The 25,946-nt window shown below is 47.6% G+C and overlaps 1 protein-coding gene across 11 annotated transcripts in view; it reads left to right on the plus strand.

Moving 5' to 3' along the window:
• LOC144600001 (teneurin-2-like) overlaps nucleotides 1-25,946 on the plus strand; it is a 1,473,402-nt gene that overhangs the window by 1,172,838 nt on the left and 274,618 nt on the right. For all 11 annotated transcript variants that reach the window (XM_078411299.1, XM_078411301.1, XM_078411304.1 and 8 more), the window contains one exon: nucleotides 10,883-11,117. In XM_078411299.1, coding sequence (XP_078267425.1) covers nucleotides 10,883-11,117 — 235 coding nt within the window. The remainder of the gene's footprint in view (nucleotides 1-10,882; nucleotides 11,118-25,946) is intronic.

Below are 25,946 nucleotides of genomic sequence, written 5' to 3' on the forward strand. Positions count from 1 at the left end.
TTAGGCGGCGCCCGAGCCTCCGGGCCTGCAGTGTCCGGGCCTACAGCGTCCGGGCCTACAGCGTCCGGGCCTACAGCGTCCGGGCCTACAGCGTCCGGGCCTACACCGTCCGGGCCTACAGCGTCCGGGCCTACAGCGTCCGGGCCTACAGCGTCCGGGCCTACAGCGTCCGGGCCTACAGCGTCTGGGAAACAGCCTCCAGGCCTACAACCTCCGGGCCTACAACCTCCGGGCCTACAACCTCCGGGCCTACAACCTCCGGGCCTACAACCTCCGGGCCTATAACCTCCGGGCCTACAGCGCCCCCCCGGGCCTAATAGGGGACAAGGGCAGCCCCGTACGGAACAAACAATTTAGCCCAACATACGGGATGTCCCGGCTAATACGGGACAGTTAAGAGATACAGCATAGAAACTGGCCCTTTGGCCCACCGAGTCCACATCAGCCAGCGATCACCCGTTCACACTAGTTCTACGTTATCCCACTTCCTCATCCGCTCCCCACACACTAGGGGGCAATTTCACAGAGGGACGATTAACCTACAAACCCGCAAGTCTTTGGGATGTGGGAGAAAACCGCAGCACCCGGAGGAAACCCACGCGGTCACGGGGAGAACGTGCAAACTCCACGCAGAGTGATGTGGTCCTACCTACAGTTTCCAGGCTTTGTTTCTCATTATTTAGTTCGTAAAAGGTTAAACATTCAGGTGGAATCTACACACAATCGAGCATTTAGAAGCTTAATGTCAAGTGAGTAGAACAACAGGCGAGGTATCTATATATAAGTCTTCAACGCGGTATCCAGGGAAAATCCAGTTTCACAAAACTTGGAGCAAGCCCAGTAATAACAATACATTGCTTTCAATTGCATTGTTCTTCTGTCAGTTTCTCCAAAGGCGATGTTGGCTCGTGTCCAAATGTATCTCCTCTGTGAGTTGGAAATGTACGATTTAAGATTCAGCTCCAATTAAAAGCAAATACATTTCAAATATCTAAGGCTTAAATTACTTTATTTTTTAATCAAGCTATAAATCTACCGTGAACCTGATCAATAGCCACATCTTTTCCATTAACTGCGAGATGGGACGGGCACGTCTGGCTGGCGTGTTTCAGTGCATTCATCGCGGAGAGAGCGATTTTACTTCAAAAGCAAAGCAGCACACAAAGTTCCCGAGTAATCAGCAGGTCAGGCAGCACCTATGCAGGGAATGGACCGGCAATGTTTCAGGTCAGGGCCTATCTTCTGACGATAACTCAAGGTGAGCTTTTTCAAAGAATAAATTTTCTTGCAAATTTCTGGCTTAATGGACTGACAATGAGTCCGAATCAGTTTGAAGAAGGGCCCCGATCCAAAACCTCACCCATCCATGTTCTCCAGAGATGCTGCCTGACCCGCTGAGTTACTCCAGCACTCTGTGAAACGTCACCTATCCATGTTCTCCAGAGATGCTGCCTGACCCGCTGAGTTACTCCAGCACTCTGTGAAACGTCACCTATCCATGTTCTCCAGAGATGCTGCCTGACCCGCTGAGTTACTCCATCGCTTTGTGTCTTTTTCTGCAAAAACCAGCCTCTGCAGTTCTTTATTTCTACGACTGAATCTGAACAGTAGAAGCCTAGTTCAATTCAAGGTAGGTTTTAGTAGTTAAGTCAATGTCACAATCCTACGGCACGGAAACAGGCCCTTCGGCCCAACTTGACCATACCAACCCAAGACGCCCCATCTAACCTAGCGCCATTTGCCCGCGTGTGGCTCATACCCCTCTAAACCTTTCCGATCCATGTGCCTGTCCAAGTGTCTTTTATTTTGAGGGCGGCACGGTGGCGCAGCGGTAGAGTTGCTGCCTTACTCTATGACTCTAGAACAAAGAGGAAGGTGATTGAACATTATTACCTTCCATCACAGTGAGGAATCCGCTGTGGTGGATGTTTATGTTAAATTTTATTTTATGTGGCTGTGTAACTAGTTCTATGTTATCCCACTTTCCTTGATCGTCGTTGCTTTTTGCTTAATGCAGCGCCGGAGACCCGGGTTCGATCCCGACTACGGGCGCTATCTGTACGGAGTTTGTACGTTCTCCCCGTGACCTGCGTGGGTTTTCTCCGAGATCTTCGGTTTCCTCCCACACCCCAAAGACGCGCAGGTGTGCAGATTAATTGCTGGGCAAATGTTAAAACAATTGTCCCTAGTGTGTAGGATAGTGTTAGTGTGCGGGGATCGCTGGTCGGGGCGGACCCGGTGGGCCGAAGGGCCTGTTTCCGCGCTGTATTTGTGGTACAATATCCCAGTATTGCCAATCTGGGAAGGAGTAAATCTACTATACCTCTCTCATACAGTGTTCCAGTGGCAACCAAAGTTTGTATTCTTCAAATTTCATCTGTCGTGACAACATTGGACTTTGAGTCAGACACCATATATAGGAAATGTTGTTTTGAAGAATGTCAGCTATTGCTTTCTAGAAATGTTATTTAGTTTAGAGGTACAGCGCGGAAACAGGCCCTTTCGGCCCACCGGGTCCGCGCCGCCCAGCGATCCCCGCACATTAACACTATCCTACACCCACTGGGGACAATTTTTTTAAAACATTTACCAAGCCAATTAACCTACAAACCTGTACGTCTTTGGAGTGTGGGAGGAAACCGAAGATCTCGGAGAAAACCCACGCAGGTCACGGGGAGAACGTACAAACTCCGTACAGACAGCGCCCGTAGTCAGGATCGAACCTGAGTGTCCGGCGCTGCATTCGCTGTAAGGCAGTAACTCTACTGCTGTGCCACCGTGCCACCATTCTTGAGTCATACAGCGTGGAAACAGGCCCTTCGGTCCAACTTGCCCAAGCCGACCAAGCTGTCCCATCTACACTTGGCCCACCTGCCCGCATTTGGCCCATATCCCACTAAACCTGTCCTCTACATGTACCTGTCCAAATGCATTTTAAATGTTGTTATAGTGTCTGCCTCAACTACCTCCTCTGGCAACTCATTCCATACCCAACCACCCTCTGTGTGAAATGTTCTATGTTCTCTTCAGCATTTAAAATCGCCATTTCTGCCTCGGTGCCATTATTTTCACACAGGGAGCAGGACACCCATAGTGATATTCTGTGACATATTTTAATCTACAACACCTTGTTTAGCTTGTGGGAGGAAGGAACTGCAGACGCTGGTATACACGGAAGATAGACACAAAATGCCGGAGTAACTCAGCGGGACAGGCAGCATCTCTGGAGAGAAGGAATGGGTGAAGCTTCGGGTCGAGACCTTTCTTCGGACTGACCAAATGTCTGAAGAAGACAGCTTTTTCTTCTGATGCATAAAACACCTTTGAGTCTGAAGAAGGTTCTCGACCGGAAAAGTCACCCATCCCTTCTCTCCAGAGATGCTGCCTGTCCCACTGAGTTACTCCGGCATTTTGCATCCATCTACTTTGTTTATCTTCCTTAACATATGGTTCCTGCCTTGTGCCATTTAACTGACATAAACATCAGGATCATTGAAAGCGCAATTTACAGAGGGCCGATTAGCCTAAAAAAACCCGCATGTATTTGGGATGTGGGAGGAAACCCACGCAGTCACGGGGAGAACGTGCAAACTCCACACAGACAGCACCCGAGGCCAGGATCGAACCTGGCGCTGTGAGGCAGAGGCTCCGCCACTGTGCCGCCCCGTCTCATGGCAGGTTTTGCAGAGCGTGTTTTTAAAATTAAGTGGCCAGGTATGGTTAATGTAGAGAGACGTATAACACTAGACTGCTTCAAAGAGATCGAATCTCAAGAGTCCCGACTCGAAACCTCACCTTTCCATGTCCTCCAGAGACGCTGCCTGACCCGCTGAGTCAATCGTTTCTTTAACATGGTCAGCCCTGTAGGCATTGTGTGTGAGCAATGAGATGCTCTCTGTAGTCATAATACAACAATGATATTTGGCAGGGACAACCCAAGAATAAAGTTGTTTAAGTGAAGGCAACTTTGACTACATCTTGTACATCAGGGAATGTTGATTTTTCCAATTTCAAGTAAGACGTGCACAATTTCAAGTAAGACAATAGGTGCAGGAGTAGGCCATTCGGCCCTTCGAGCCAGCACCACCATTCAATGTGATCATGGCTGATCATTCACAATCAGTACCACGTTCCTGCCTTCTCCCCATACCCCCTGACTCCGCTGTCTTTAAGAGCTCTATCTAGCTCTCTCTTAAATGCATTCAGAGAATTGGCCTCCACTGCCTTCTGAGGCAGAGAATTCCACAGATTCACAACTCTCTGACTGAAAAAGTTTTTCCTCATTTCCGTTCTAAATGGCCTACCCCTTATTCTTAAACTGTGGCCCCTGGTTCTGGACTCCCCCCAACATTGGGAACATGTTTCCTGCCTCTAACGTGTCCAACCCCTTGATCCCCTCTCATAACGGTCCTGCCTTAACTCCTCCACTACTGAACCACTTACCCATGCTGTAGATGTCTCCAGGCACCGTTAGAATGCGCTAACCTCCCAAAGTTTATCCTCTACAGACTTGAGACACTGGGAATTTCAGATCATCTGGAGATGTCTGCTCTGTGGGGGAAACAAAGGTGTCTGAAACTGTGCATGAAAGCTGCAGGACTTTCCCCATCCTGAGCACAGGAGGAACATCAGCGATGCGTGGAAAGGAACTGCAGATGCCGGTTTATACCGAAGATAGACACAAAGTGCTGGAGCATAGTCGTAGAGAGAGTTACAGTGTGGGAACAGGCCCTTCGGCCCAACTTGCCCCACAACTTGCCCCACTTGCCAACGTCCCATCTACACTAGTCCCTCCAGCCCGTGTTTGGACCATATCCCTCCAAACCTGTCCTATCCATGTACGTAACTGTATAAATGTTACGGAGGAAGGTGGGACAAGTGTAGTTGGGACATGTTGGGCCGAAGGGCCTGTTTCACGCTGCATCACTCTATGACTATCACCCTGTATTTTAAGATCTAGTTATGAAAAGATCTGCAGCTTTCAGAACAAAATTAATTGGATTGTAAAGGTTGTTTGGTGACTGTGTAGAATGTGAGATGATCTGAAAAAGAGTTCTGGCGTATTTTCCTGCAAACTTGAAGTAATTTGACTGTAATAAAACATCAAATACTCACCATATGTAATACCTATTTTATTGATAATTCCCTAGCTCAAGGCTATCAGATTTTTCATACTCGTGGTTTTTAAAAGGATGTGTCTGAGGTGTATTATCTTTAGTGGCAAAACAATCTGAATTTATTGAACCAGGAAAAAAGGTCTTTTAAATAAAATTTGTTTTGAGAGGAAATTCTCAGGATGAGGCAATGGCCGGTGTATTTTGGAATTATCTACTGTTAGTGGCTGCATTTAAACACGGTGGTGCAGCTGGTAGAGTTGCTGCCTCACAGCGCCAGAGACCCGGGTTCGATCCTGACCATGGGTGCTGTCTGTGCGGAGTTTGTACGTACACCCCATGACCGCGGGAGCTCCGGTTTCCACCCACACACCAAAGATGTGCAGATTTGTAGGCTAATTCATATGTTGGAAGACTGGAGCGACTAGGCTTGTATACACTGGAATTTAGAAGGATGAGAGGAGATCTTATCGAAACGTATAAGATTATTAAGGGGTTGGACACGTTAGAGGCAGGAAACACGTTCCCAATGTTGGGGGAGTCCAGGACAAGGGGCCACAGTTTAAGAATAAAGGGTAGGCCATTTAGAACTGAGATGAGGAAAAACTTTTTCAGTCAGAGAGTTGTGAACCTGTGGAATTCTCTGCCTCAGAAGGCAGTGGACGCCAATTCTCTGAATGCATTCAAGAGAGAGCTAGATAGAGCTCTTAAGGATAGCGGAGTCAGGGGGTATGGGGAGAAGGCAGGAACAGGGTACTGATTGAGAATGATCAGCCATGATCACATTGAATGGCGGTGCTGGCTGGAAGGGCCGAATGGCCTCCTCCTGCACCTATTGTCTATTGTCTATTGTCTAATTGGCTCTGGTTAAGTTTGTGAGTTGTTTATAATATGTAGGATAGTGCTAGTGTACGGGGTGATCGCTGGGCGGCGCGGACTCGATGGGCCGAAGGGCCTGTTTCCGCGCTGTATCTCTAAACTAAACTAAACATCAACCCTATTCCTGACAGAAGGGTGACTCAATCTAACTGAATGCACATCATTATATTTCCCATCCCTTCCAATTAAACTGATCGAGAAAATAACTTGGGTTCGATCCTGACCATGGGTTCTGTCTGTACAGAGTCTGTACGTTCTCCCCGTGACCTGCGTGGGTTTTCTCTCTGTGCTCGGGTTTACTCCCACACTCTGAAGGCGTGCAGGTCTGTAGGTTAATTGGCTCCAGTAAAGTTGTAAATCAGTGCGTGCAGGATAGTGTTGGCGCGTGGGGATCGCTGGTCGGCCCGGACTCGGTGGGCCGAAGGGCCTGTTTCCAAGCCGTATCTTCCAACTAATTTAATCAACATTCCAGCTAATACATTTGTGAAAGGCGTCACAGCTGGCATCTGTCAGAACCTGCCTCCTCGTTGACATACACGCTGGTTTAGATGACTCACATGCACCCAATGAGATTGAAAGATGTCTCAGAATGCAAAATGCATTGATGTGGAAAAATGTCATTTTCGGGCCTATGGAAACGTTGATTGTGTTTTATTTACAGTCTGCTGTTTATGATCACGGCATCATGGACTCCAGTTGACAGATACAAGTGACTGTAATCTGGCTCCTACACATTTTCCATGACAATGGTTGATAAGTAAAGCCGAGCCCTGCAATACGACTCTACAAACCTGGTTTTGCAACGCTTGCTCAAAGCAAAATAGTCAACCAAGAGAATAACACCTGAAAGATAGACTTTATCATGTATCTGTACACAGTGGACGGCTGGATTGTAATCATGTATTGTCTTTCCGCTGACTGGTTAGCACGCAACAAAAGCTTTTCACTGTGCACGTGACAATGAACTAAACCAATCTAAACTAATCTAAACTGAACTAATCTAAATAAAGCTAAACTAACCTAGCCTAGCCTATCCTAAACTAATCGAAACTAAACTATATGGTCATTTCACAGCTCAATTTATTCATTCGGCATACTCACTGCGCTAACTAATTGTTACTGAGTGTATTATATACATGTGGAAGGTATTTATTCACAAAATGCTGGAGTAACTCAGCAGGTCAGGCAGCATCTCGGGAGAGAAGGAATGGGTGACGTTTCGGGTCGTGACCCTTCTTCAGTCTGAAGAAACATCACCCATTCCTTCTCTCCCGAGATGCTGCCTGACTTGCTGAGTTACTCCAGAATTTTGTGAATAAATACCTTCGATTTGTACCAGCATCTGCATTTATCTTCTTATATACATGTGGAACATCACCATCATCATCTGTGGTCACTCGAAGTTAGTGTGACTGTCCTTGAGGACGCCTGTGCGTGACTTTGTTTAACGTGGGGAGACTGGTGCACAGACAGCCACCACACGGTCCTTGACAGATCTGGGTCAGGATCCAGTGACGTGGAGTCCAAGACGACCGGGGACCCTTTTCTGCCGCGGCCTTCATTCATCCGCCTTCCCAGCCGTTGTGACGCTCCACTAAAGTCAGCCGCCATCCTCCCTCCGCCTGTTCCGCTGTTGAGGTCTTGGTTGGATCGCTCTTTGTCAGGGACCTCCCCCCTCGACCTTACCGCCATGGGTGACCCTACCAGGAGAGTAGCTCCAGACGGCATCGTTCTCAGGATCTCAGGACCACACGAGCTTCTCCACCGCGACAAGGCGACAGTGAGACTATTAGATGTACAATGGAGACATTGAGGAACTGGAGGAGTTGGAATCCTGAGCAAAACACAAAGTGCTGGAGGAACTCTGCGGGTCAGGCAGCATCTGTGTGGAGGAAAGGAAAGAGGATATTTAGGGTCAGGATCCTTCTTCAGACCTTGAATGACCTTCTATAGGAACTGGGAGGTGGACAAGATTCAAGTCTGAAAAAGGGTCTCGACCCGAAACGTCACTCGAACAGGCTGGGGTGGGGATGCACTGAAGATGCGGCAGACTGCCAGTGTGGACGGGGCCTCCAGACTATGGAACATCTCCTGAGCTGTGACGTGCTGCATGACACACGCACTGTAAAGGATCTTGCAGAGGCCAACCACGTGGCACTGAAATGTGCTCGCTGTTGGCAAACAGTTATGTGATGACACAAAATAATAATAACCACAGACTCTTCGTTATAATTTCCTCAGAAGTTGCTTTTTACCCTGACATCTACCTCAGCCTGTGGCATTCTCTGCCACAGAAGACAGTGGAGGCCAATTGACTGGATGTATTCAAGAGAGAGTTAGATTTACCTCTTCGGCCTAACAGAATCAAGGGATATGGGGAGAAAGCAGGAACGGGGCACTGATTGTGGATGATCAGCCATGATCACATTGAATGGCGGTGCTGGCTCGAAAGTCCGAATGGCCTACTCCTGCACCTATTTCCTTTGTTTCTATGTTAAGAACCAGCAGGTCTTCTCATCAAAATTGTCGTTTCACTCTTTGCAACCTGTTCAGTTTAATCTGAGTAGTATAAGAAGATAACTGCAGATGCTGGTACAAATCGAAGGTGTTTATTCACAAAGTGCTGGAGTAACTCAGCAGGTCAGGCAGCATCTCAGGAGAGAAGGAATGGGTGACATTTCGGGTTGAGACTCTTCTTCAGAAGGAGGGTCTCGACCCGAAACGTCACCCATTCCTTCTCTCCCGAGATGCTGCCTGACCTGCTGAGTTATTCCAGCACTTTGTGAATAAACACCTTCAGTTTAATCTGAGTATTCTTTGGAGTTCCACGGTAAGAAAATTAGCTGCTTTCAAATTTTTAACTTAAGTCATGGTCGCACAGCCTGGAAACAGGTCCTTCGGCCCAACTTGCCCACACTGACCAACATGTCCCGTCTACACTAGTCCCACCCACCTGTGTTTGGCCCATATCCCGCTAAACCTGTTCTATCCATGTACCTGTCTAAATGTTTCTCTAACGTTGCGATAGTCCCTGCCTCAACTACCTCCTCTGGTAGCTCGTTCCAGACACCCACCACCCTGTGTGCGAAAAAGTTTTTCCTCGGACTCCTATGAAATTTTTAACCCTGCCCCCCTTCACTTTAAACCTATGTCCTCTGGTCCTCGAATCCCCTACTCTGTGCGTCTACCCGATCTATTCCTGTCGTGATTTTGTATACCTCTATAAGATCACCCCTCATCCTCCTGGGCTCAAAGGAATAAGGTCCCAGCCTGTTCAGCACCAATGTGTTCCTGCAGATATCCGTGGTGGGATTTGTGTGCATGGGAGAATAAAAGACACCAAAGAGTTTGTTGCAAGTTGGCAACAGATGAAGTGGTTCTGAGGATGCCACAAACCACAGGTGCAAAGCTTCAGTAGTTTATCAATGTCACTGGAACCCCCGAGATATGAAGTTGCCTTGAAACAAATTCCTAAATAGGCGATTATTTATGATCTGGATAAAAAGATAAATGCTCAGCATTGAGAAAAAGCCCAGCATGGCAGAGCTGTGCAACCCGCTTCCAGATGTGGGGAGAAAAATGGATGAAATCAGCACGTCTTGTAGCGCGCTACTATGAGGCTTTATGTGACTGAGTTACTGGGAGACAACGTTCTAATGAAGACAATGTAAACACGTTGCTTGAAACTGGTGGTGATTAGGTGCTGCTTTGTCCCCACCGGACAATGTGTCACACAGATTTGTAAAAGTATTTTAGTTGAACTTTCCCCACTTAATGTTTTCCTCTTGGGCAGCACGGTGGCACAGCGGTAGAGTTGCGGCATCACCGAAAGTTGAGGAAGGACGCCCTTGCTATTGAGGCAGTGCAGCGTAGGTTCACCAGGGATGGAGGGACTGTCATATGAGGAAAGATTTCAAAAGACTGGGCTTGTATTCACTGGAGTTTAGAAGGATGAGAGGGGATCTAATCGAGACGTACAAAATTATAAAAGGACTGGACAAGCTAGATGCAGGGAAAATGTTCCCAATGTTGGGGGAGTCCAGAACCATGGGCCACACAGTCTTAAGAATAAAGGGGAGGCCATTTAAAACTGAGGTGAGAAGAAACATTTTCACCCAGAGAATTTGTTGTGAATTTGTGGAATTCTCTGCCACAGAAGGCAGTGGAGGCCAATTCTCTGAATGCATTCAAGAGAGAGCTAGATAGAGCTCTTAAGGATAACTCTTAAGAGAGAGTTAGATAGAGCTCTAGGGGCTAGTGGAATCAAGGGATGTGGGGAGAAGGCAGGCACGGGTTACTAATTGTGGATGATCAGCCATGATCACAATGAATGGCGGTGCTGGCTCGAAGGGCCGAATGGCCTCCTCCTGCGCCTATTTTCTAAATTTCTATGTTTCTATGTATCACAGCATCCGAGACCTGGGTTCGACCCTGACTACCGATGCTGCCTCTGTGGAGTTTCTCAATGTGACCGCGTGGGTTTCGTCCGGGTGCTCCGGTTTCCTCCCACATCCCAAGGACTTGTGGCTTTCTAGATGAATTGTTCTCTGTAAAATTCCCCCCTCGTGTGTCGTGTGTCAGCGCGGACCCGGTGGGCCGAAAGGTCTACACTGTATCTCTAATCTAAACTAAATGTGTCAGAAGGCAGTGGAGGCCAATCCTCTGAATGCATTCAAGAGAGAGCTAGATAGAGCTCTTAAGGATAGCGGAGTCAGGGGGTATGGGGAAAAGGCAGGAACGGGGTACTGATTGAGAATGATCAGCCATGATCACATTGAATGGCGGTGCTGGCTTGAAGGGCCGAATGGCCTCCTCCTGCACCTATTGTCTATTGTCTACTGTCGGGTAAGCGTGTGTTTAACGGCGTTGTTTTCTTCCTCTCTCTACAGGCCCCCCCAACCACCACAGCCAGTCCACGTTGCGACCTCCTCTCCCACCGCCCCACAACCACACTCTCTCCCACCACCACTCTTCCGCCAACTCGCTCAACAGGAACTCCTTGACCAACAGAAGGAACCACATCCACGCGCCTTCCGTGGCCCCCAACGACCTGCCCACCACGCCAGAGTCTGTCCAGCTGCAGGATAGCTGGGTCCTCAACAGCAACGTGCCTCTGGAGACCAGGTACTGCACCACGAGCCTCATTACTGACCGACAATGGACCGACGATATTTGTAAATGGACTGACGATACTTATAAATGGATCGACCATGCTAAGACCAGGTACTGCACCGCAAGGGGATCTTATCGAAACATATAAGATTATTAAGGGGTTGGACACGTTAGAGGCAGGAAACATGTTCCCAATGTTGGGGGAGTCCAGAACAAGGGGCCACAGTTTAAGAATAAGGGGTAGGCCATTTAGAACTGAGATGAGGAAAAACTTTTTCAGTCAGAGAGTTGTGAATCTGTGGAATTCTCTGCCTCAGAAGGCAGTGGAGGCCAATTCTCTGAATGCATTCAAGAGAGAGCTGGATAGAGCTCTTAAGATAGCGGAGTCAGGGGGTATGGGGAGAAGGCAGGAACGGGGTACTGATTGAGAATAATCAGCCATGATCACATTGAATGGCAGTGCTGGCTCAAAGGGCCGAATGGCCTCCTCCTGCACCTATTGTCTATTGTCTATTGTCACAAGCCTCATTACTGACCTACAATGGACTGCTGATACTTAGGAACACACTGGAGGGGAGGCAAAGGGATGGAAACAGACTCAGACAGAGGAGATTAGAACACAGCTCTGGAGTGTTCACATTCCTGCCTTTTTCTGAAACCAAAAACCAGGGCTTGAAATGTCTCGATGGAAAATACTTGGATTTACTTGATTTGAGTTTCGTTCAGTTTAGAGATACAGCGCGGAAACAGGCCCTTCGGCCCACCGAGTCCGCGCCGCCCAGCGATCGGCACGAGTACTCTAGTTGCATCCGACACATTACGGGGAAGTTACAAAAGGCAATTGACCCACAGACTTGCACATCTTTGAGACGTGGGATAAAACCGCATTACCCGGAGAAAGATTTACGGGGAGAATGTACAAACTCTGCAATGACTAGTCAGGATGGAACCCGGGTCTCTGGCGCTGTGAGGCAGCAACTCTACCGCTGTGCCACTGAGCCGCCCTAACCCGTCTCTTGCCAAACTCTTGACTTGTGCAGACACTAGCACCTTGGGGGAATGAGCTTCCATTTTCTAATCTTACTTTTTTTTCCATTATGGACCAGTGTACATTTTGCAAATTAGCACCTGAAAACAATCAATCTTTATCCCTGACAGCAGTCAAGGGCAGTCCAATCAGGCTTGTCAGATTGTCCACGATAACCTATTTCAAGTTGTTAATGTGATATATTTTCTTCTTTCCAAATTATATTGGAATCCAAATTGCAATTCTGGGGCATCGTGGAAAAAAAATCAATGCAGACTTCCTTCACACCTGACCGTCAAGATCGATCAGCAGGAGAAAAAGATGCAAATACATTTCTCAGCAGGTTTTTCTTTGGCATGTTCAGTGTAGGATTATACAGGTTTGTAGGGTCAGTTCCGTTTGCTGCGTGCCACTGCACGGACTGGCTTCTGTAAATTGTAAATAGTCCCTCGCGTGTAGGATAGTGCTCGTGTACGGAGCTTTAAGTTCAATTTATTGTCATGAGTACCGAGGTATAGTACCAACTTCCTTCTACAGTTGTACAGGGTCCTAGTGAGACTGCACCTGGAGTACTGTGTGCAGTTGTACAGGGCCCTAGTGAGACCGCACCTGGAGTACTGTGTGCAGTTGTACAGGGCCCTAGTGAGACCGCACCTGGAGTACTGTGTGCAGTTTTGGTCTCCAAATTTGAGGAAGGATATTCTTGCTATTGAGGGCGTGCAGCGTAGGTTCACTAGGTTAATTCCCGGAATGGCGGGACTATCATATGTTGAAAGACTGGAGCGACTAGGCTTGTATACACTGGAATTTAGAAGGATGAGAGGAGATCTTATCGAAACGTATAAGATTATTAAGGGGTTGGACGCGTTAGAGGCAGGAAACATGTTCCCAATGTTTGGGGAGTCCAGAACAAGGGGCCACAGTTTAAGAATAAGGGGTAGGCCATTTAGAACTGAGGTGAGGAAAAACATTTTCAGTCAGAGTTGTGAATCTGTGGAATTCTCTGCCTCAGAAGGCAGTGGAGGCCAATTCTCTGAATGCATTCAAGAGATCTAGATAGGGCTCTTAAGGATAGCGGAGTCAGGGGGTATGGCGAGAAGGCAGGAACGGGGTACTGATTGAGAATGGTCAGCCATGATCACATTGAATGGCAGTGCTGGCTCGAAGGGCCGAATGGCCTCTTCCTGCACCTATTGTCTATTGTCTATTGTCTAAAAGCTTTTGCTGCTTGCTATCCAGTCAGCAGATTGCTGGCAGGCTCGGACTCGGTGGACTTGTATTCGCTTGAATTTTTTCGGAGGATGAGAGGGAATCTTACAGAAACATCTAAAATTCTTAAGGGATTGGACAGGCGAGATGCGAGAAAAATGTTCCCCATGTTGGGGGAGTCCAGAACCAAGGGGTCACAGTTTAAGAATAAGGGGCAGGCCATTTAGGACTGAGATGAGGAAAACCTTTTTCACCCAGAGAGTTGTGAATCTGTGGAATTCTCTGCCACAGAAGGCAGTGGAGGCCGACTCACTGGATGTTTTCAAGAGAGTACGATTTAGCTCTTAGGGCGAAAGGAATCAAGGGATATGGGGAGAAAGCAGGAACGGGGTACTGATTTTGGATGATCAGCCATGACCATATTGAATGACGGTGCTGGCTCGAAGGGCCGAATGGCGTACTCCTGCACCTATTTTCTATGTTTCCATGTTTCTGTGCTATATATCTAAACTAAACTAAACTTCAGATGACAGAACCCCATAAATAATCACTCTAAGGCTTGTCTGCAAGGGGCTATGTCTTTCACTGCTCGATAGCATATTAATTTTTACTGAATGATAAACTGATCAACGGAGTTTGCTTTTCATTAACATTTCCTGAGACTCATGCATTTGGAACCACTGCCTTTGGCCCATTAACCCTGCACTGACCCACACACATCTCACTGCACTAATCTACACTAATCCCGTTAATTTGGATTATCCTACATTTCCATCAATTCCTGCCAAATTCTGCTACCCACCGACGTGCCAAGGGAATTGTTTACAGTTCTCAAGCAGCCAATCTTTGAGATGTTGGGGAGATCTGGGACACCCAGAGGAAACCCACTCACTCACAGGGAGAACGTGCAAACTCCACACAGAGAAGCACAGACACATAGAAAGTAGGTGCAGGAGGAGGCCATTTGGCCCTTCGAGCCAGCACCGCCTTTCAATGTGATCATGGCTGATCATCCACAATCAGTAACCCGTTTCTGACTTCTCCCCATATCCCTTGATTCCACTAGCCCCTACAGCTCTATCTAACTCTCTTTTAAATCCATCCAGTGAATTGGCCTCCACTGCCCTCTGTGGCAGAGAATTCCACAGATTCACAACTCTCTGGGTGAAAACGTTTTTTTCTCACCCGTTTTAAATGGCCTCCCCTTTATTCTTAAGACTGTGTGGCCCCTGGTTCTGGACTCCCCCAACATTGGGAACATTTTTCCTGCATCTAGCTTGTCCAGTCCTTTTATAATTTTATACGTTTCTATAAGATCCCCTCTCATCTTTCTAAACTCCAGTGAATACAAGCTCTGTCTTTTCAATCTTTCCTCATATGACAGTCCCGCCATCCCGGGGATTAACCTGGTGAACCTACGCTGCACCGCCTCAATAGCAAGGACGTCCTTCCTCAAATTAGGAGACCAAAATTGCACACAATTCTCCAGATGTGGTCTCACCAGGGCCCGATACAATAGGTACACAGACAGACAGCACCGAAGGTCAGGATCGAACTCTGGTGGCTGGATCTAGGAGGATCTAGCAGCTCAACTGTATCACCAGAGCAATTTTCAATTGGTGCTTTTATGCTCCCCCTTATCTTTGCTTAGATTAGTTTCTAGGTGCAGCGTAGAAACAGGCCCTTCGGCCCACCGAGTCCGCACCCACCAGCGATCACCCTGTATACTAGCACGTTCCAACACACGAGAGACAATATTCCAATCACCAAATTACCAAAGCCAATTAACCTGAAAACCTGCACGTCTTTGGAGCGTGGGTGGAAACCGGAGCACCCGGAGAAAACCCACGCAAGTCACAGGGAGAACGTACAAACTCCGTACAGACAGCACCCGTAGTCGGGATTGAACCCGGGTTTCTGGTGCTGTAAGGCAGCAACTCTACCGCTGCGCCACCGCGCCGTCCCTTAAAGAGTGGAAACAGGCCCTTCGGCCCACTGAGTCCATGCTGATCAACGTTCACCCGCAGACTAGTTCTATCCGACACACTAGTGACAATTTACAGAGGGCCAATTAACCTACAAACCTGTACGTCTTTGGAGTGCGGGAGGAAACCGGAGCACCCGGAGAAAACCCACGCAGGTCACGGGGAGAACGTACAAACTCTGTACAGACAGCACCTGTAGTCAGGATCGAAACCGGGTGTCCGGAGCTGTGAGGCGGCAAATCTACCACTGCGAAACCGTGCCGCCCTTACTTGCAAGAAAATTAATTCTACTTCTGGGGGGGTGGGGGTGGAATAAGCTACACGTGAGCCTTGCTTAGCACTGTATAACCGTAAGTAGCAGGTTCAGTCATCAGGGGCCGCTCAACACCTGTTGGGAAGGTAGTATAAGAAAATAACTGAAGATGCTGGTACAAATCGAAGGTATTTATTCACAAAATGCTGGAGTAACTCATCGGGTCAGGCAGCATCTCGGGAGAGAAGGAATGGGTGACGTTTCGGGTCGAGACCCTTCTTCAGGCTGTTGGGAAGGCTGTGTTGTGTTGGAGGCCGTTTGTAAGCATCAGATCAGTCTCTGGAGAGGCTCTGCAGCAATAACCCCATTGAAATGATAAATTAGCCATTGCCACATTTAAAATCCAACTTGCAAATTGAGATGTGTAGAGAGGAACTGCAGATGCTGGTTTAAACCGAAGACAGACACAAAATGCTGGAGTAACTCAGCGGGACAGGCAGCATCTCTGGAGAGAAGGATCGGGCGATCGGAGAACTGGGAAGGGGGGAGGGGATGGAGAGAGAGGGACAGCAAGGGTTCTTGAAGTGAGAGAAGTCATAGTTCATACGCTTTATTGACACCATCAGCATTCAGGCAGCAGGCTCTCTCCAGTCCCTCGAGTGCTTCTGCTTCCATCCGTATTATTTTCAGCTTTTTCTTCTGATGCATAAAACACATTTGAGTCTGAAGAAGGGTCTCGACCTGAAACGTCACCCATTCCTTCTCTCCAGAGATGCTGCCCGTCCCACTGAGTTACTCCAGCTTTTTTGTGGCTGTCTTACATTGCAGTCGTTGCCTTACCTTCTCGACTGGATTTAATTCGGACTTTAGACTCCTGGATTGCAAGTTTAGTTTAGAGATACAGCGCGGAAACAGGCCCTTCGGCCCACTGGGTCTGTGCTGACCCGTATGTCTTTGGAGAGTGGGAGGAAACTGAAGATTTCGGAGAGAACCCACGCAGGTCACGGGTAGAACGTACAAACTCCGTACAGACGGCACCCATCGTCAGGATGGAACCCAGGTCTCCGGCGCTGCATTCCCTGTAAGGCAGCAACTCTACCGCCGCGCCACCGTGTCGCCCAAATGATCGATGGTCGATGGCCGGCATGGACTCGGTGGGCCGAAAGGCCTGTTTCATGCTGTATCTTTCAACCCATCGCTTACGTTAGTGCAAAGAGCCCTTTTGTGTGCACAAGACTCGTTCTGCTTGTGCAATTTTGCAGGTGGTCTTATCTAGAACAGGCAGGGAAGTCAAGTGGAATTTGAATGGTACATAAATTAAATAAATTCAAACAGTCCCACTTCTATTTGACTTACTGCCTCAGAAACTCACCCCAAAGGCACCGAGCCTCAGCAGAAATGTCTCAGCGGTAAAACTACATACCCACTTGACTCTTAAAGTGTGAAGTTTCGTTGCCTGTTAGTAACAAGATGTCCTTGTTACACGCTGAAAAAAATAATGATATGCCTTAGCTTTATAGTCAGAAATAGGCACAGATCCAACCGCACTGGAATCAGAATCCGAATGTGCAAGGAATGATGTTGCTGATGTGGCCTCAATGCGAGACAAATTATTTCAGATCTAAGGGTGCTGTTGGCAGAGTCAGCTGCTGTTCTATACAATTACCAAGTCTCAAATTCATCCCATGGAGGTGGTTTCAGAAGACGGCTTCAATTTGCTTCCCATTAGTTTTTCTGTTTTAGTTTGAGAGTTGCAGCGCGGAAACGGGCCCTTCGGCACACCGAGCCCGTGCCGACCGGCGATCCTCGCAAACGAATACTATCCCACGCACACGGCAGCGGTAGAGTTGCTGCCTTACAGCGAATGCAGCGCCGGAGACCCGGGTTCGATCCCGACTGTGGGCGCCGCCTGTACGGAGTTTGTACGTTCTCCCCGTGACCTGCGTGGGTTTTCTGCGAGATCTTCTGTTCCCTCCCACACTCCAAAGACGTGCAGGTATGTAGGTTAATTGGCTTGCTAAATGTAAAAATTGTCCCTTGTGTGTGTGTAGGATAGTGTTAGTGTGCGGGGATCGCTGGGCGGCGCGGACCCGGTGGGCCGAAAGGGCCTTTCTACATGCTGTATTTCCAAACTAAACTAAATTAAACTAAACACTGGGGACAATTTTAAAATTATACCAAGTCAATTAAACCTACAAACCTGTATGTCTTCGTAGTGTGGGGGGAAACCTGAGATCTCGGAGAAAACCCACGCAGGTCACGGGGAGAACGTACAAACTCCGTACAGACAACGCCCGTAGTCGGGATCGAACTTGGGTCTCTGGTGGTGTGAGGCAGCAACTCTACCGCTGCGCCACCGTGCCGCCCTTTACAAGAGCAATTAACGACGAGCAGTAAATACTCACCACACTAACTGCACCTGCAAAGTGAATTCAAAGGAAGATCTTTCAATGTACAAACCTCTACACCTTCGGTTGCATTCCACAAAATCCCAAACTGCACGAAATGTTTCCTTATCCCCAAAATGCACATCAATAAATGCACCGAGAGCACAGTGGTGCAGCGGTAGAGTTGCTGCCTCGCAGCGCCAGAGACCCGGGTTCGATCCTGACCTCGGGCGCTGTCTGTGTGGAGTTTTCACGTTCTCCCCGTGACCGCTTGTGTTTTCACCCGCATCCCAAAGACATGCAGGTTTGTAAGTTTATTGGCCCTCTGTAAACTGCCCCTAGTGTGCAGGGAGTGGATGAGATATTGGGGGTTAACATGGAACTAGAGTGAGCGGGCGATCAGTGGTTGGCGTGGACTCGATGGACTGAAGGTTCTGTACCTCTAAACGACACTAAACTTTAAACTAAACTGAAGGATAACGCGCACATTCACCGATAGGAATCTTTGGCCAAGCAATCATCTTATTCAGTGCCACATGCAAATTTTTGTTCATTTTTGTTTCTGTTTTTGTTTAGATACAATTGTTAAATTACTGATCAAACAGATAGCAGGCCAATTATCTGCAAATTGGCAGCTTTTATCTACAGTTTACAAAATCCTTCCTGATCTCTGCATAACATTTCCTGGCAAACTAGTTATGGATTATTTAGGATACAACCCGATCCAAACGACAATCTTTTGTTATTTTTTTTCTTCCTAAATTTAATAACATGCAAAAAGCTGAAAGATATTCTTGGCGTTCCCTTGAAGTTATTTTGATGGTTCCAACATATCTCTTTGCAAGCTGAGAGTTTTTAAGGTACTTGGCAGAAACATTATGTTTAATATTTGTGTTGCTATTCTTTCTTATTGGTCTTCCCCGCAACAAAAATGGCGGCACGGTGGCGCAGCGGTAGAGTTGCTGCCTCACAGCGCCGGAGAGCCGGGTTCGATCCCGACTATGGGTGCTGTCTGTATGGAGTTTGTACATTCTCCCCGTGCCCTGCGTGGGTTTTCTCCGGGTGCTCCGGTTTTCTCCCACACTCCAAAGACGTGCGGCTTTGTAAGTTAATTTACTTTGTATAATTGCAAATTGCTCCTCGTATGTTGGAGGGTGTTAGTGTGCGGTGATCGCTGTTTGGCACGGAGTCTCGCCCTCCTAATCCCATTAAGGGGTTGGACACATTAGAGGCAGGAAACATGTTCCCAATGTTGGGGGAGTCCAGAACAAGGGGCCACAGTTTAAGAATAAGGGGTAGGCCATTTAGAACTGAGATGAGGAAAAACTTTTTCAGTCAGAGAGTTGTGAATCTGTGGAATTCTCTGCTCAGAAGGCAGTGGAGGCCAATTCTCTGAATGCATTCAAGAGAGAGCTAGATAGAGCTCTTAAGGATAGCGGAGTCAGGGGGTATGGGGAGAAGGCAGGAACGCGGTACTGATTGAGAATGATCAGCCATGATCACATTGAATGGCGGTGCTGGCTCGAAGGGCCGAATGGCCTCCTCCTGCACCTATTGTCTATTGTCTATAAGGGCGGTCCCGTACGGGACAAACTAATTTAGCCCAAAATACGGGATGTCCCGGCTAATACGGGACAGTTGGCAACCCTAACGTAGGAAGGGTCTTGATTTGTTTTGGCCATTTCCAACCTACAGTTCCCCCTCCTCTACCTTAATTCTGAAGAAGGGTCCCGACCCGAAACGTCACCCATCCCTTTTCTCCAAGGATGTTACCTGACCCTCTGAGTTTCTCCACCACTTTGTCTTATATTTGTGTACAGGTTTGTAGGTTAATTGGCTTGGGTTTGTATACTTGGCATAACTGTAAATTGTCCCTAGTGTGTGTAGGATAGTGTTAGTGTGCGGGGATCGCTGGTCGGCGCGGACTCGGTGGGCCGAAGGGCCTGTTTCTGCGCTGTATCTCTAAACTAAACGATATCTTCATATGTTGTCTGACAATATGATCCTATATGACTTGTGGCACGCTGTCACTTTTTTCTTGGTCTACGTTACTTTTCACAAGTTCACCTTCACAAGTTATAGGAGTAGAATTCGCTCATCATTTGCTCATCAGTTTTGGGGGGAAAAAAAATCTGTATTTTGTTTAAACAACGAAATATTTTTTCAATCCTCCAGTAATCTGGATCACAATGCTCGTAGTGACAAGCTGGCATTTATTAAGAAGTAACTGCTGATTTGCGAAGGAGTTATTGGCATAAATAGAATAGAATTATTGGATCAGGTATTTGCTTTCCAGAGAATGATCAGCCATGATCACATTAAATGGCGGTGCTGGCTCGACGGGCTGAATGGCCTCCTCCTGCACCTATTGTCTATTGAATCTGTCTGCTGTTAACACAATCAGGTTAGGGGTAAAAGGAATTCCCAAGTATTACAAACAAAAAACTCAGTTATAATACATGTCTAACTTCTGTGCCAAACAGTTTCAGAGTTATTTAGAACAAAGAACATGTTCTACAGCGTGGAAGTACAGGTTTAGTATAGTTTAACACAAAGATAGATACAGAATGCTGGAGTAACTCAGCGGGACAGGCAGCATCTCTGGAGAGAAGGAATGGGTGACGTTTCGGGTCGAGACCCTTCTTCAGGCTGATGGAGTTTAGGTTAGAGATTCAGCGTGGAAACAGGCCCTTCTGCCCACCTAGCCCACCCTGACCAGCGATCTCCACTCACTCAGGACAAACCTGTACGTCCTTGGAGATTGGGTGGAAACTGGAGCTGCTGGAGAAAACCCACGCAGGTCACGGGGAGAATGTACAAACTCCATACAGACAGCGCCCGTAGTCAGGATTGAACCCGGGTTTCTGGCGCTGTGAGCAGCAACTCTCTCCTGAGATGCTGCCTGACCTGCTGAGTTACTCCAGCATTTTGTGAATAAATACCTTCGATTTGTACCAGCATCTGCAGTTATCTTCTTATACTACTCAGCATTACATCCCTGTTTTGGTATTATAGTCTTCTCAAAATAACTGCTCCCACTGCATTTGCCTTCCTTACTGCCGATTTGACTTGCAGATTAACTGTGTGGTAATCCTGCTGTTTCCATGCTCTATCTCTAAACTAAATTCTGCCATTCAATAAATGTCCATTCCTTATCATAAATCTTGTGGTAACAATCACGGAATGATTTGACTACATGGCATTTGGCACTTAATGCACGGTTATTGTAAGCCTGAAATGAACAGAAGCTGATGTACAGATGGCATATCAAGTGCATTGCAACGTGAGAAACTCAGCTGCAAATGTTGGTCTTCAATGATACAACTCATTGGGAGCACAAGCCAGCAACTCTTCATATGAAAGTCTCGCAAAATAGAAAAGCAAAAAAAAGCTTTGCCAATGATTTTTATTGTGGCTGAATAAGTGGTTCTAATGTGACCCCGATAAATATTATAACACGCTGCTGGGCTCCCATCACCACTATAGGAACCTTGGGCGGTCACGGTGGCGCAGCGGTAGAGTTGCCGCCTTACAACGAATGCAGCGCCGGAGACCCGGGTTTGATCCCGACTACGGGTGCTGTCTGTACGGAGTTTGCACGCTCTCCCAGTGACCTGCGTGGGTTTTCTCCGAGATCTTCGGTTTCCTCCCACACTCCAAAGACGCGCAGGTTTGTAGGTTAATTGGCTTAGTAAATGTAAAAATTGTCCCTAGTGGGTATCGGATAGTGTTAATGTGTGGGGATCGCTGGTCGGCGCAGTCTCAGTGGGCCGAAAGGGCCTGTTTCTGCGCTGTATCTCTAAACTAAACTAAACTAAACTCAACTAAAATAGCGTGAATAACGTTTAGTGCAAGATAACGTCCGATCAAAGATAGTCCGAGGGTCTCCAGGGAGGTAGATGGTAGCTCAGGACCGCTCTCTAGTTGGTGGTCGTTTAAGATACCAGAGGCTTAGTGGAAAAAATGAACTGATTTCAAGCGTAGCAGTGTAACAGATTGTCTGATTCAATGGACTCTCAACCTCTGCATTTGATCCAGGATCAGAGGGTGAGTTGTGCAATGTAACGGCCTCTGTCTATTGGTCATAAGTGATAGGAGCAGAATTAGGCCATTTGGCCCATCAAGTCTACTCCGCCATACATTCAATCATGGCTGATCTATCTCTCCCTCCCAACCCCATTCTCATGCCTTCTCCCCGTAACCCCTGACACTCCCACTAATCAAGACTGATTTAGTCTGAAGAAGGGTCTTAACCCGAAACGTCACCCATTCCTTCTCTCCTGAGATGCTGCCTGACCTGCTGAGTTACTCCAGCATTTTGTAAATAAATACTTTCGATTTATTTGTACTGGTCGTTCAATAGTTTTTTTAAAAAACATTATTAATTTTTGGTTGCCCTCACCAACATGTTGCCTAAATCTATCCCTCACCACCTCTCTATCCCCCCCCCACGTTGGCGAGTTCCACCGATGGAGCTCTCCGGCCCCCCCCCCCCCAGCCCAATATCGCATCGAAACCTGATCAAAACTAAAATTAAAAAGCCGTTCCCTTGGCTTGCACTTGGGTAAACTGCCTCCAAATCCAACATGGCAATGCTCAGATTCTCTCACCTCATGCATGAACGTGGCAAATTGACAAACGTACAATTGGCAAACTGGAAACGAGTGATAAAAGAGGGTTTTCTGTGATTACGGATCGCCACAGCGCGGCGATGTCGGTTTTGTGAGCTCCAATCCTTCAGCCCTCTGTCGTCTCCCAAGCTTGAGACGGTTGACAGGGTTTTTGTGTTTTATTTTTGCCGGTTGCTAATTCGGCCCATCCCGGCGAGCTGATTAACATCGCGTGCGATGCAGACCATTTGCTGGCTTGAGCTCAACCTCCCCCTCACTAATGCATGTTGTGCCACACGTTTTTTTAAAAACATCCATTAGGCGCACCCTGCCTCTCCTGCGAGATTGTTTTGTCCAGATCCAGCATCCCGGAAAATTGGCGCATGCAAACCTGGCGGATTATCTCCCAACGCTGATAACTCCTCGTATCTTCATGGGAACGGCCGACAGGAATTTGGAAACAGCGTTGGAGATTTATAACAGCATACGAGTGTGATTAAGCTCCTAGCTCCTCGTTCAAATGTCGCTGTCAAAAACCCGTAGTAATTTGTTAAATGTTTGTCTTCCGTCGAGCAATTACTTTGAGAGTTATTGCACTCCTCTGCCCAAAGAGGATGTGTGTAACTATAAGTTGCATCGGTTTCATAAGTCTAAGTTTAGTTTAGCTCAAGGATACAGCGCCGAAACAGGCCCTTCGGCCCACCGACCAGCGATCCCCGCACGCTAACACTATCCCACAAACACTGGAGACAATTTTTTACATTTACACCAAGCCAATTAACCTGCAAACTTGCACGTCTTTTGGAGCGTGGGAGGAAACCGGAGCACCCGGAGAAAACCCACGCAGGTCACGGGTAGAACGGACAAACTCCGTGAAGGCAGCACCGGTAGTCGGGATGGAACCCGGGTCTCTGGCGCTGTGAGGCAACAACTCTACCGCTGCGCCACCGTGCCGCACTCTTCAGTAGGAAACTGCTGTCTTGTAAATTAGTGTCTATTTGTGAACCTCTTCATTTCATTCTTTCGTGGGACCTGGCTATTGCTGGTAACGCTGGCCTTTAATGGAGCTTACATAGCCTGGGCCTACGCTATCTCCCGGTCGCCAAACACTTCAACTCCCCCTCCCACTCCCACACTGACCTTTCTGTCCTGGGCCTCCTCCATTGTCAGAGTGAGGCCCAGCGCAAACTGGAGGAACAGCACCTCATATTTCGTTTGGGCAGCTCACACCCCAGCGGTATGAACATTGACTTCTCCAACTTCAAGTAACCCTTGCATCCCCTCTCTCTCACTGTCCTTCCCCCACCCTAGTCACCCTGCAAGTTTCACTGCTTAGTTTCACTGTTTGTATTTCCTCGCTGCCGCCTTTTAAACAGCCAACAATGGGCCATTGTGGGCTCCATCTTTCGGTGCTGGCTTTGATTTGTTTTTTCACACCTTTCATTCATTAGTTCTTTGTACCTTTTCACATCTCTTGTTTCCCTCTCCCCCTGACACTATGTCTGAAGAAGGGTCCTGACCTGAAACGTCACCTATTCCTTTTCTCCAGAGATGCTGCCTGACCCGCTGAGTTACTCCAGCATTTTAAGGTCATAAGGAATAGGAGTAGAGTTAGGCCATTCGGCCCATCAAGTCCATTCCGCCATTTAATCATGGCGTTAAGGGCGGCACGGTGGCGCAGCGGTAGAGTTGCTGCCTCACAACGTTTGCAGCACCGGAGACCCGGGTTCAATAGACAATAAACAATAGGTGCAGGAGGAGGCCATTCAGTCCTTCAAGCCAGCACGGCCATTCAATGTGATCATGGCTGATCATTCCCAATCAGTACCCCGTTCCTGCCTTCTCCCCATACCCTCTGACTCCGCTATCCTTAAGAGTTCTATCTAGCTCTCTCTTCAATGCATTCAGAGAATTGGCCTCCACTGCCTTCTGAGGCAGAGAATTCCACAGATTCACAACTCTCTGACTGAAAAAGTTTTTCCTCATCTCAGTTCTAAATGGCCTACCCCTTATTCTTAAACTGTGGCCCCTTGTTCTGGACTCCCCCAACATTGGGAACATGTTTCCTGCCTCTAACGTGTCCGACCCCTTAATAATCTTATACGTTTCGATAAGATCCCCTCTCATCCTTCTAAATTCCAGTTCAATCCTGACTACAGGCGCTGTCTGTACAGAGTTTGTACGTTCTCCCCGTGACCTCGTGGGTTTTCTCCGGGTGCTCCGGTTCCCTCCCACGCTCCAAAGACGTACAGGTTTGTAGGTTAATTGCCTCTGGTAAAATTTATGAATTGTCCCTAGTGTGTGTAGGATAATGTTAGTGTACTGGTCGAGGGGACTTGGCGCGCCGAAGGGCCTGTTTCCACGCTGTATCTCTAAACTAAACTAAGCACACCACCGCACTCTTGTGAAATAACTGAGCAATAGACCTGGCGACCATTAAATTGGTGTTAAGTGAGTTGTTTTTTTAATAAAGTAGTTTATAAAATATAAATGTGAGGTTATCCACTTTGGTGGCAAGAACAGGAAAGCAGACTATTATCTGAATGGTGGCCGATTAGGAGAAGAGGAGATGCAACGAGACCTGGGTGTCGTGGTACACCAGATATTGAAAGTAGGCATGCAGGTGCAGCAGGCAGTGAAGAAAGCGAATGGTATGTTGGCATTCATTGTGAGGGGATTTGAGTATAGGAGCAGGGAGGTTCTGCTGCAGTTGTACAGGGCATTGGTGAGACCGCACCTGGAGTATTGTGTACAGTTTTGGTCTCCTAATCTGAGGAAGGACGTTCTTGCCATAGAGGGAGTACAGAGAAGGTTCACCAGATTGATTCCTGGGATGGCAGGACTTTCATATGAAGAAAGACTGGATAGACTCGGCTAGTACTCGCTGGAATTTAGAAGACTGAGGGGGGATCTTATTGAAACATATAAAATTCTTAAGGGGTTGGAGAGGCTAGATGCGGGAAGATTGTTCCCGATGTTGGGGAAGTCCAGAACAAGGGGTCACAGTTTAAGGATAAGGGGGAAGTCTTTTAGGACCGAGATGAGAAAGTTTTCTTTCACACAGAGAGTGGTGAATCTGTGGAATTCTCTGCCACAGAAGGTAGTTGAGGCCAGTTCATTGGCTATATTTAAGAGGGAGTTAGATGTGGCCCTTGTGGCTAAAGGGACCAGGGGGTATGGAGAGAAGGCAGGTACGGGATACTGAGTTGGATGATCAACCATGATCACATTGAATGGCGGTGCAGGCTCGAAGGGCCGAATGGCCTACTCCTGCACCTATTTTCTATGTTTCAATGTTTGTAGTGACAAGAATGTAGTATTTTATTACAGTTGGATATTAATCTGTTCAGCTACATTTTTGGGGGGGGGT

Source organism: Rhinoraja longicauda, chromosome 14, assembly GCF_053455715.1.
Source record: "Rhinoraja longicauda isolate Sanriku21f chromosome 14, sRhiLon1.1, whole genome shotgun sequence".
NCBI classification, from domain to species: domain Eukaryota; kingdom Metazoa; phylum Chordata; class Chondrichthyes; order Rajiformes; family Arhynchobatidae; genus Rhinoraja; species Rhinoraja longicauda.